The sequence below is a fragment of the Pituophis catenifer genome, unplaced genomic scaffold, assembly GCF_029215685.1.
Source record: "Pituophis catenifer annectens isolate HBS135680 unplaced genomic scaffold, rPitCat1.0.hap2 SCAF_1, whole genome shotgun sequence".
Classification (NCBI taxonomy): domain Eukaryota; kingdom Metazoa; phylum Chordata; class Lepidosauria; order Squamata; family Colubridae; genus Pituophis; species Pituophis catenifer.
This window is the reverse complement of record NW_027256881.1, coordinates 82629666-82641971: the sequence shown is the minus strand read 5'-3', so window position 1 is coordinate 82641971 and position 12306 is coordinate 82629666. Positions and strand designations below refer to the sequence as shown.

Genomic DNA, 12306 nt, shown 5'->3' with positions numbered 1-12306 from the left:
GCCCCGCTCTCTGACCCAGGCGGATCTGGACCTCAAACGGACCATCCAAATTCTGCAGGCTCACGGTTTTTCCATCAATTGGGCTAAAAGCTGTTTAATCCCTTCTACCCGCATTCAACATTTGGGGGTTGTCATTGACTCTGTCGCAGTTGAGGTATCCTTATCCCAGGAACGCCAACTCAGCCTTTCATCCTTAGCGGGGCGGTCCATTCGTCTCCGAATTGCTTCCCTCTCAGACCTTTCCACCTTGTTGGGGAAAATGGTGTCATCTTACGGGATCGTTCCTTGGTCTCGTCTCCACAGCCGACGTCTTCAATGGCTCCTGCTCCCCTTTCAGCGACGAGCTCTGCAACCTACCTCGGAAACAATCCAGATTCCTCCGGCGGTGATCGACTCCCTCCGCTGGTGGGTGTCGCCGGCTCTGTCCAAAGGCTGCAAATTTTTGGATCCCCAGCGACTGGTAATCACTACCGATGCGAGTCTCCTCGGCTGGGGAGCTCACCTCGGCCCTCAGACTGCACAGGGTATTTGGTCTCCTCAGGAAACAAAGCTCAGCATCAATGTCCTCGAACTGCGAGCTGTTTATCTGGCCCTGCGGGAATTCGAACCTCACATCCGAGATCGAGATGTGCTAGTCCTAACGGACAATGTATCGGCAAAGGCCCATATCAACAGACTGGGGGGGACTCGCTCACGGGCTCTCTTGCAGGAGTCCATTCGTCTGGGTCTCTGGGCCGAGACTCATTTGATCTCCCTTCGGGCGGATTACATAGCAGGAAAGGACAACACCCAAGCCGATTTTCTGAGTCGCTCTCAAATCGATCACACGGAATGGAGCATCCCACGCCGCCTCTTCAATCAACTGAAGATGCGGTTCGGTCCTCCGCAGGTGGACCTTTTTGCCTCCCACAAGAACCATCTCTTACCACGGTTTTTCTCCCGCTTCCCGACACCCGGGGCGGAGGCGGTGGACGCCCTCCGCAGTCCTTGGCCTCAAGGCCTGCTTCTTTACGCGTTCCCGCCGCTTCCCTTGATTGCCAAAGTGATCCGCAAGCTATTGCAGGAGAAGGCGGAACTCATTCTACTCGCCCCTTATTGGCCCTGTCGACTGGTTCGCGGACCTCATATCCCTCTCAGTGGCTCCTCCGTGGCGGATTCCCGACGATCAGGTCGAGCTGCGCCAGGGCAACCTAGTCAACCCCGATCCGCAGGCTTACCATCTGACTGCCTGGAGGTTGAGGGCTCCATTTGATCTCTTCCAACGTGTCTCCAGCCGCTATCCCCATCATGTTAGCGGCTCGCCGGCCTTCGACCGTCTGCATTTACGACTCTACCTGGAAATCGTTCCTTCGTTGGTGCTCCAGACGTTCCTTGGACTCCTCCTCTGTGTCTGTCATTCAACTTCTGGACTTCCTGCAGGAGGGGTTCGCCTCCGGCCTTTCACCTAACACACTATGCCGTCAGGTGGCTGCTCTGTCCTCTGTTTGGAACTCGGGCCCAGGTACGCCTCTCTCCAAGGATCCTCTCATTCGGACCTTCCTACGAGGAGCCACCAATCTGAGACCACCTACCGTTCACAGATTTCCCACCTGGGATCTCAATAAGGTACTTACAGCCCTCACCAAATCCCCCTTCGAACCCCTTAGGGAGGTCAATCTAAAATTCCTGACCTTTAAAGTATCCTTCTTGGTGGCAATCACCTCCGCCCGACGCATTTCGGAGCTCGCTTCACTTTCCACTCGTTCCGATCTCTGTGTCTTTCACAAGGACAGAGTAGTTCTTCGCTTAGACCTGGCGTTTATCCCAAAGATTAACTCCACCTTTCACAGAGCTCAGGAGCTCATACTTCTGGATTTTTGTCCTTCACCAAAGCATCACCTCGAAAAAGTCTGGCACACTCTGGACGTCTGCAGAGCCTTAAAGGTATACATTTCACGTACTTCTTCCTTCCGGAGGTCCGAGGCCCTTTTCCTTTCCTTTCAACCTGCGTCAATGGGGGCGCGTGCCCCATCTACTACGATTGGCCGTTGGCTGAGAGCGACCATCTCCTTGGCCTACGAGGTACAATCCTTACCTGTGCCCCGCCGCATCACGGCACATTCTACCAGAAGCGCTGCAACATCAGCTGCATGGGCTACCCAGGCTTCACTGGAAGAGGTCTGTCGGGCGGCAACTTGGACTTCCGTGACTCCCTTCATCCGCCACTACCGGCTGGATACTTACGCTTCTGCTGATGCCGCCTTCGGCCGGAGAGTGCTTCAGAGAGTCCGACCGGATCCCTCCCTATAGGACATGGCTTTGGTATGTCCCAATGCTGACTGCTGTGACAGCAAACAGGAGAATGGGCGTTGGACTTACCTGATACGCCCCTTCTCTGTTCATCTGTCACGGCAGTCAGACCCACCCTGGTCGGTACTGGAGGGCATGACTCCCACGGGGGGGGTGTTCCTTTTCACGTTTACCATTTTATCTCTACAGACACGCCAGTCTACTGGAACCTTCGCCTCAAAACTGGAACTAAGCAGGAAAGGGCGGAGCTTAGATTTCCAGTTGACTCGGTCCTATAGGCCAGCTCCCTGTCTATCACCCAATGCCCATTCTAAGTTTTGATGACTAGAGTGAGTTAATGTTGTTATAGAAATGGCTTAAAATATTTAGAAATGTAAAGTAAAATATCGAGGTTGTAAATTGTTTTTGGTATTCTACCGCACTGATAAAAGTCACCACTACTTTCTTTATTTTTCTTTACACCTTTCTTCTTCTTTAACTCTGTTATTTCTTTTTGTATTTTTATCTTATAATAAATTTTAATAAAATATTAAAAATCACTGTTTTACAAACTGTATGTATGTATCTAAATTCAGCTGTACTTTTGACAGTATTTGCAGATTAGGTATTGTAATTATAAGCATTTTAATAGCTGCAATGAAATATTTATTCAGCATATTAGTTCTTGTTATATTGTTGATTTTTGAAAGTTTATCTTATATAAAAAACATTTTTATTAATTTTCAAAAAATGGCTTAACTGAAAACCGGTTTGTTTGTTTGTTTATTTATTTATTTATTGAATTTATATTGCCGCCTATTCGCCCATGGCAACTCAAGGCAGCTTGCATAGTTTATACTATTATTTTATTGGTATGTTGGAATTCTTAATTTTGGTGACTTTAGCAGTTATCATTAGAACAAGGTTTCTCAAACATGGTATTTATTATGTATGGTCAGTGGAAAAATTGTCTTTTGAAATTGCAGAAGATTATACGTTTTAAAGATTGCTGATTTATTTGAACAGAAGTTTGTCATAATAACTGATATCTACTTGTCTACACTAATTTTTATAAAGACTAGTACAAAGATATATGTAAGTTTGGAAGGAAAACTACATTTTTAAAAAATAATTTTTCCCTGATTACTTTTTTTTTCAAATATTGAAAATAAGACTGGTTGGTTGATTGATTAAATGTATGAAACACTTCCAAATATTTTCTTTTTAAATTACATGTAATATTATTACAGTTTTCTTATATTGCTACCCAGCATATACTGGGTAGAAAAAGCTTCTTCATTTGTTACTATGTCTCTGGTAAAGGTTAGCACTCCAACAAAAGAACAGTGTAATAGTGTAGAATAATTTTATTATACTAAAATATTTTATGACTATAATATCAGCTTCAATAGGATCTTCATAGTAATGTTTAGTGAATATTATCAAAGCATAAGGAACATTAAAACAAAGTTTCACGATACTACCACAACATTGCTATTTTTTGATAAAATTTGTATGATGACACAATCACAAGCTTCTTGCTAATAAATTATAAAAATGTGATAAATACAAAAAGAGAGGCAAATAAAATCCAAATAAAATATGTAGTTTCAGACCCTCAAAGCCTTCCAGAAAAGCTCCAGCTTCCGCCCCGCTTAACCTCCTGAAAATGGCTGGGGGAGATGGACAATTGTCTGCTATTCAACTGCACTAGTTGTCTGGTTGGGCTGACACTAGAAAGGAAGCACAATTTCTTACTTTTCTGCCATAGAAGGCTTGTTAATCACAGACATAATAAAATTTGTTAATAAAAGTAGTCTTTGACTTACAACCACAATTGAGTCCAGAATTATGTCTATTAAGTCATGGTAATCGTTAAGTAAGGGATTAAGAGATTAATGATTAAGTAATCATTAAGAAGGGACGTGGTGGCTCAGTGGCTAAGACGCTGAGCTTGTCAATCGAAAGATCGGCAGTTCAGCGGTTTGAATCCCTAGTGCCGCGTAATAGAAATAGAAATATTTTATAGAGAAAAGTAACAAATAGGCCATATATGGTGTTTTCTATTCCATTTGTTTTCTATTGTGGGGCATTTTTCCGCCTCATAGGGTGGAGAGATTGCTTAAGCTTTCTACTGTATATCTTCCTAAACCACTTCTCTAAAAAGTGCATAACCCTAAATTAACAAGATCAGTTCTATGCCTGAATTCTGATTAAAACCCTTCTGTCAGCTGCAGTCTGAAACTGACCGGACCTTAATAAGTTCAAACTGAAGGTTTTTGTTGTTCTATATGGAGGCATTGGTAGCAAAGTTACTTTTTCATCACTTTGTAATTGAGAACAATCTCTATCTAAATCAGTCGCTAAATGAGATTGTGACTAAGCAACTTGCTTTGTTCTTTATAGATTATAAAGCTTGCAATGTAATAGAATAAAATAACAGAGTTGGAAGGGACCTTGGAGGTCTTCTAGTCCAACCCCCTGCTTAGGCAGGAAACCCTACACCACTTCAGACAAATAGTTATCCAACATCTTAAGAGAATGAGAATGTTGTAATCAAATGGCTCTTAATTGGGATTTTAAATTTTATGGACTTGGGGGTTTTAAATTGGGAAGCCAATGATTTAATTCTTTTTAATTATCTTAAAGTTTGTATTTGTATGTTTTTTAATTTTGGCTGTTCACTGCCCTGAATCCCTTCTGGGAGAAGGGTGGTATACTGAATGAATGAATGAATGAATGAATGAATGAATGAATGAATGAATGAATAAATGCATATGATGATTTACTTAAGTTTTTTTGTTTTGCTTACAGAAAATGCTAGGACAAAAGAGATGATTTTAATTTCACACTAAGGCCTGGAACTGCACATTGAACAAACATCCTGATCAGGCAACATACGAATGGCCCAAGGAAGCCAGCAAATTGATTTTCAGGTTTTAAATGACCTGCGCCAAAAATTTCCTGAGGTACCTGAAGTTGTTGTGTCCAGATGCATGTTACAGGTCAGTGCTATGTTGTTACTAGACATTTTAATATTGTAATATTAAAAATTAAAGGTTTTTTTTGGCTTATTAAATGTATATTTTCTTTGGTATACATTTTCCTATCCTAGTTCGAATATTATCATTTGTTTTATTTTTGTATGCTTTTAATAGTTTTAGTTCTACTTTTCTTTTCTTTGCATTTTATTTAATTTATTCTGCTTTGTTTTGTATTTCATTTTAAATTGCTGGATATCAAATCTAAAAATATATACTTAATATGTTTCATAAAGATCTCTTAAAAAGATCTCTTATAGCATTTATTTTTCTCACTTGGTTAAATTATATTTGTATAATTTACAAATATAAATTATTGCAGGGGTCCCCAACCCCCAGTCCGGCCTAGTACTAGTGCATGCGAAACTCCATTTGTGCAAGTAGTGGATGAGCGCAAAACCATTCTTTCTTGCCCCCACCCACCCGCCACAGCCGCCACTGCCAGTCTGCAATGACGGAAAGATTGGGGACCACTGCCTTTTAGTACAGGATCCAGTATGCTGATAGGTATTCCACAATAAGTATTCAGTTTAAGACTGTAAAACAATATTTTGTATACTGTTTGAAACAATTAACCCCTTTTCCCAGTCTCAAATAATGTGATTACCCATACAAAAATAAAACAGAACAAAAATCCAGTATTGTTTTATACAGTATTGTTTTAAGCTAATTAGAAAAGGCTAATTGAGTTCAATACTATTAACTCCCAGATAGTACAATATTTTAAGCCATAGTATTTCAGTTGGTCTTTCTTTAGCTGTAACTTAGGTAGATAATTATTTTAATGTTTCTTTTCTGAGCTTTCTTATCCCTCTTGCCTGTTTTCAAATAGATTTACATGTCAGAAAGCTTGTATTTTGTTAAGTTCTTAAATAACTGTGACAAAACTATAGGAATTCTACTGATGCCTGTTTTTAAATTTGTTACAGAATAATAATAACTTGGATGCCTGTTGTGCAGTTCTCTCTAAAGAGAGCACAAAATATCTCTACGGTGAAGGAGACATTGGTTTTTCAGATGATTCTGGCATTTCCAGTCTGCGAAATCACATGACATCCCTTAATTTGGATTTGCAATCACAGAATGTGAATCTCCATGGAAGAGAAGGAAGTAGAATGAATGGAAGTAGGACTTTAACTCATAGTATTAGTGATGGACACCTTCAGACCAGCTTGTCCAACAGCGAATTGTGTCATCCAGAACCACAGACTGCTCCAGTCCAAGTTCCACAGGGATTCTTTGGCATATCTAATACTCCTAGTACTTCCAATTCAGGACAACATTTTGGATTTCACTTGGGCAGTAAAGGATCTTCTGGTTTGGCTCAGCAAATACCTAGATTTAACCCCATTATGGTAACTTTAGCCCCAAATATTCAGCCTGGTCGGAACACTCCAACATCTTTGCACATACATGGCGTACCTCCAATAAACAGTCCACAAGGCAATTCTATCTACATTAGACCTTACATCACAAATCCAAGTGGTACAACTCGGCAGAATCAGCAAAATCCAGCCTGGATGTCTCAGTTCAGTGCTATGCATTCTCAACAAAACTACCAGCCTTCACATTCAAACCCCTGGTCAACTATGCCCACAACCAGTTCCTTGACACATACCTCATCACAACAGTCAACTCAGTCAAACCAGCAAGGCCATCAGACCTCTCATGTGTATATGCCTATAAGTTCTCCTACAACTCCTCAAGCACCCACAGTTCATTCATCTGGTGGCTCACAGTCTTCTTCAACCCAGAGCCAATATAATATCCAAAATATATCAACAGGACCTCGTAAAAACCAAATTGAAATAAAACTTGAACCACCACAAAGAAACAATTCATCAAAACTTCGTCCTACAGGTCCCCGCTCATCCACAAATTCCTCTTCCAGCAACAGCCAGACTTTAAGTAGAAGTCAACCCACTGTTTACATAGCTGCCAGTCCACCAAATACTGATGAAATCATTACACGAAGTCAGCCAAAGGTGTACATTTCCGCCAATGCTTCTTCAGGTGATGAACAACTTGTACGGAATCAGCCCACACTCTTCATATCAACAAATCCAGGAGTGACGGCCACATCTAGGAATATGTCTGGTCAAGTTAGCATGGGACCTGCCTTTATTCACCACCACCCTCCCAAAAGCAGAACAATTGGAAACAATGCTTCTGCCACTTCTCCTCGAGTAGTGGTTACTCAGCCTAATACAAAGTACACTTTTAAAATTACTGTTTCTCCAAATAAACCCCCTGCAGTTTCACCAGGTGTGGTGTCCCCAACTTTTGAACCTACAAACCTTCTAAACCTTCCTGAACACTTTGCAGAAACAGAAAATATTCAACACCTTAATGACCCTGTTTTAGCACATGTCGATAGGATTAGTGAAGCACGAAAACTGAGCATGGGGTCTGACGACGCAGCCTATACCCAAGGTAATGCTTTTGTGTGAATTATTGCAATCTCTCTCTTGCTGCTTTAGTCCATTATGTCCAACTTACTTATTCGTTTAAGTCTTTATAACAAAGAGATTTAGAAAAAAACCCTAGTATGTTGACACAGATGTACAGTGTCAGTACAAGTATAGGATGAAAGAATCAAGAAATATAGAAATTATAACTTTAATACTCTAGAACTAGAAATGGTTTTGTTAATATCCTCGGAGAAAAACCTATAAATACCGAAATTCAGAGGTTGGTGGGTAGAAGAGATAACAGAGGAAATACAGTTGGAGAGCCTGTTCATGATTTCTGGAAGAGATAAATTGCATTTTTCATTATTTCTATTCCTATTCTATGTCTAGAATGTATATTTCCAATTAAATCCAATCAGACAGGATTAAGTTTATGAAATTGATTTATCCACCATACTATGAAGATTTTGATTTACAATATTGACTATCACCCGCCACACACAGAGAGACTTAGACAGAACTACCGTATTTTTCGGAGTATAAGACACACCTACCTTTTTTGATTTTTTTAAAAAAAAAATTTAAAATTTTTTTTTAGACAAACACACATACAAACATAACAATGTATTTTCTTTGAACAGAGTATTTGGCTGGTTCACAAATTTAAACAGTGTTTAGTCATTTCAATTAAATTTACAATTTCTATATTAGCCTTTTGCTATATTTATTCCTCATCTATTTTTTTAAAAAAACCAATATTACCCTTCATCGTCATCTCTAATCTTAGTCAAATTCAATTTTTCCCTTCTATTCTATATTATACCCCTTTCCATTGTCATCTATTTTTATATCCATCCTCACATTGATTAATTATGTAATATTACAATTGTTTAATACAAATTCAATATTTTAATATAAATCAATTAGTTATATAACTATCTTTTTGTATATTAATATGAACATGAATATTCCAATCATTTCCATGCAATCCAATTTCTTACAAATCAATTATATTTACCAACAATAATAAACCAAATAATTTTCCTCTCTTATGTTACTCATTTTCACATCTTAATCTCTCCCAATAACCCACATAGTTTTGCCCATATAATCCTCCAAATCACAACTTAATCATTTCTACTTTCATCACAATATATAATTAAAAATATTTCAATCATTACAATTTCCCTAATTAAATTTAAAAATTTTCTAGCTGTTATCCAAGCTATAATTTAATCCTTTTTACTTTCACCACCATATACCATTAAAGGTATTTCAATTGTTACAGTTTATACTTATTCATATTTCTAAAAAAAATTAAAAAATAAAAACTTATCATTGTCTAGATTTCAAAAATACAAAGACAGATATTCCAATTATTATTCATTTCATTTTTACAATCATGATTTCTCATTTATTTCTTACTACCATTCATATTTCAATTGTAAATATGTATAACATTTTTCTCTTTCATTTCTTTTTCTCCCTTCCCATTTTTATTTTTGCCTTTTTCTTTCTCCTTTTTTTCTTTTGTGTTTAAAATCTTGAACTCTCCTCTTTTGCCCTAAATTACCTTTTTTGGTGAGGAAAAAGAAGAAAAAGAAATCTCCCTCTGCCTAATTTTGCCTCGTTGCAGCAAACAGCCTGCTTTACTTTCAGTTTTGTTTTCAGCATAGCTTGATTAGCACAAGGAAAAAAAAACCTGCTCCAGCAATTTACCTCTTTGCAGCAAGCAGCAGAGCTCTGCACAAAACAGCTGAGAGCAAATCAGCTGAGAGTCAGGAGGCCGATCTAATCAACTTGTGCTAATTAGTCTATGCTGAAGCTGAAAGGAACTGTTTTTTCTTGCTGTTTGCTTGCAAGGAGGTAACTGCTGCGAGGCACAGGCCAAAGGGTGGGGGCCAGTGGGTGGGCAGGGCTACATTCGGTGTATAAGACGCACCTCAATTTTCACCCCCTTTTAGGGGGGAAAAAGGTGAGTCTTATACTCCGAAAAATACGGTATATCCTAATAAATTTTATATTTACTTGTTTATTTAATCTAAATTTGCCAGTTATGGCTCTGTTTTATGAATAAAACTTAATGAAAAAATAACCTACATATTATTTTCAATTTAAGCATCAATTTGACTTTATTTACAAGTATCACTGGGTAGAGGTTTATGTCATTGATTCCTTGCCATATTTTTATTTAAGCTTTTAAAAACATCATAGGCCCCACAGATTTCATACATTGTGCCTGTTGTACCTGATGGATAATACAAGACGACTGAGATTGTGATGGCCAGGATAGATGCATCACCTCTGTCTGTCTTCTGCCACAGATTATCAATAAGTGCAGTCAATGCTACCTTAGTACTATATCCCAGTCAGGTTTATTTTCATTAGACTGATACTATACAAGTTTGTTTGGAGACTCTTACTTAACATCTTTTTAAGTTCCTGTGCTTGAATTCATTTGCAGCATTTCCATTTGATGCTCCCTCTCCATTTTCTTTTTCCTTGCTTTATTTTTGTGTATTTTTCATCTTTTTTCATATTGAATGCCAGACATAATCATCAATGTGTGAAGCAACTCTGCAGATCTCTGCATGTAAATGTTGTACAGGTGATCCTCATTCAATAAACACTTGTTCAGTGACCCTTTGATGGCGCTAAATGAGTGGTACTTACAACTACTCAAAGTTCTGGCTGACACAGCAGCCGTGCAGTCACGTGATAGCGATTCAGATGCTTGGCAACCAACTCTCAATGACAGTGTCACAGCATCATGTCATCACCACTTCTGACCTTCACTGTTAGCTTCTGACAAAGTCAGTGAGGAAGCTACAAAGAGGTCAAAATGGTGATCACATGATACTATGCTTAATGATGTTGCAGGACTGCCATCACTATAGTGTGATGGCATGCTTTACTACCACATTACTTAGGGATGGAAATTCTGGTCCGAATTACCATTTTTAACTGAGGACTACCTGTATTATACTTTGGTTGGGACCATTCTAAGGCAAATGCCTGTAGCCATTGGTCAGTTTTTAGAAAGCTCCCTCCTTCAAAGTTAGCATGCCGAAATTTTTAACCAAAAGTTTAAAAATCTGAAATGGCCAGGAAATTTCAGTTATATCAGTTAATTTACAGAGAAATAATTTATTGCATTAAGTCTAGTATGGTTTATTGGTTTTGAGGGTAGCAAGCTGTGATAACTTCTGAAGAGTAATTTGCAGGATAATGGTTCAAGATAATTACCTTCAAAACAGTTTTTGACAATATCAAATAAAGGAAAGAAGAGGTGAAAAATTAGTATAGATTATAATCAGAATCATATCCCCTTTTACCTCAGCTTTTCTGTTCTTGAGATCCTAATTCATACATCAACAGGATAGAAAAGCTCATCAGTTTAACTGAGAATCAATATGATGTAGTGATCAATTGTTAGACCCAGATTCAAAGCCACCATAAATCATGGAAATTCATTGGATGACTTTGGGCTAGTCACTCTTACTCTAACAAGGTTTTGGTTGCCAGAAAAACTGAAGGAGGTAGTGTTATATAAGCCAGTTTGTTTCTGAAAGAAGACTGGGATATAATAAATTAATAATCTTTTTCAGGATTGCCTTCATTCACACAATAATCTTTTTTTTACATGTATTGCTCCTGGCCTGAAAATAAACAGGCATCTAGATTAAGATGAACATGCCAGGCAGCCTGGAGGTCATTGTAGTTCCTTTCTCTCTTGCAAAGTTCCTTGGTATATTTAATTAAGGATAAGAGGCTAGTCTTTATGTAGCCATTTCACTTCATCTACTCAGTAAGATTGTAACTGGCTTTGTTTATTTATTCTTTTGGTAAATTGCCTTCAGGGATCAAATCCAGCAAATGCAAATTGCTGCTTTTTGCTGATGTTTTTGCTTGCATGTAAAGGTAGTTGCTGATTATGAAAAGTAGAGGAAAGAAAGATTTGTTGGAGTTTCTTGACTGCATGAATAACAATACTGTTGCAGTAAGTGACAAGAACATGCACAGAGTACGGTCATCCACACACACATATAGTCCAATATTTTACCCTCAGAAGTTTAACTTTAATGTTACAAATGACAACTATGGAGACAGTATAGATGCATGCCAATCAACATTAGAGCTCTGGTGGCTCAGCAGACTAATTAACATCCACTTATATCTGCTGCCTGCAATTACTGCAAGTTCAAATCTCACCAGGCTCAAGGTTGACTCAGCCTTCCATCCTTTCTAAGGTAGGTAAAATGAGGATCCAGATTATGGTGGCAATAAACTGATTTTGTATAAATATATAAAAGTATGAAGGCTATTGCTTAACGCATTGTAAGCCGCCCTGAGTCTCCGGAGAAGGGCGGCATATAAATCAAATAAAAAAAAAAAACATTTTACTGGTTGAGACCAGAGGTTTTCTCTTCTGAGCTTTTGGACTCATGCTGGAACCCATCTTCAGGGAACTTCTCTCTGCTAGACCGACCCAGATTGGATCCTATACCAATCTTTTATCTGGTCCTGTGCTTAACTGTTAGCTGCTTTCCTAGGAATACTCTGATTCCATGTTATCATATCCAGCC

The 12306-nt window shown here is 38.7% G+C and overlaps 1 protein-coding gene across 3 annotated transcripts in view; it reads left to right on the top strand.

The window, feature by feature from the left end:
* TAB2 (TGF-beta activated kinase 1 (MAP3K7) binding protein 2) overlaps window positions 1–12306 on the top strand; it is a 61022-nt gene that overhangs the window by 36171 nt on the left and 12545 nt on the right. For all 3 annotated transcript variants that reach the window (XM_070932657.1, XM_070932655.1, XM_070932656.1), the window contains exons 2-3: window positions 5083–5273; window positions 6239–7742. In XM_070932657.1, the coding sequence (XP_070788758.1) occupies window positions 5172–5273; window positions 6239–7742 (1606 nt within the window). In that variant the 5' untranslated portion in view covers window positions 5083–5171. The remainder of the gene's footprint in view (window positions 1–5082; window positions 5274–6238; window positions 7743–12306) is intronic.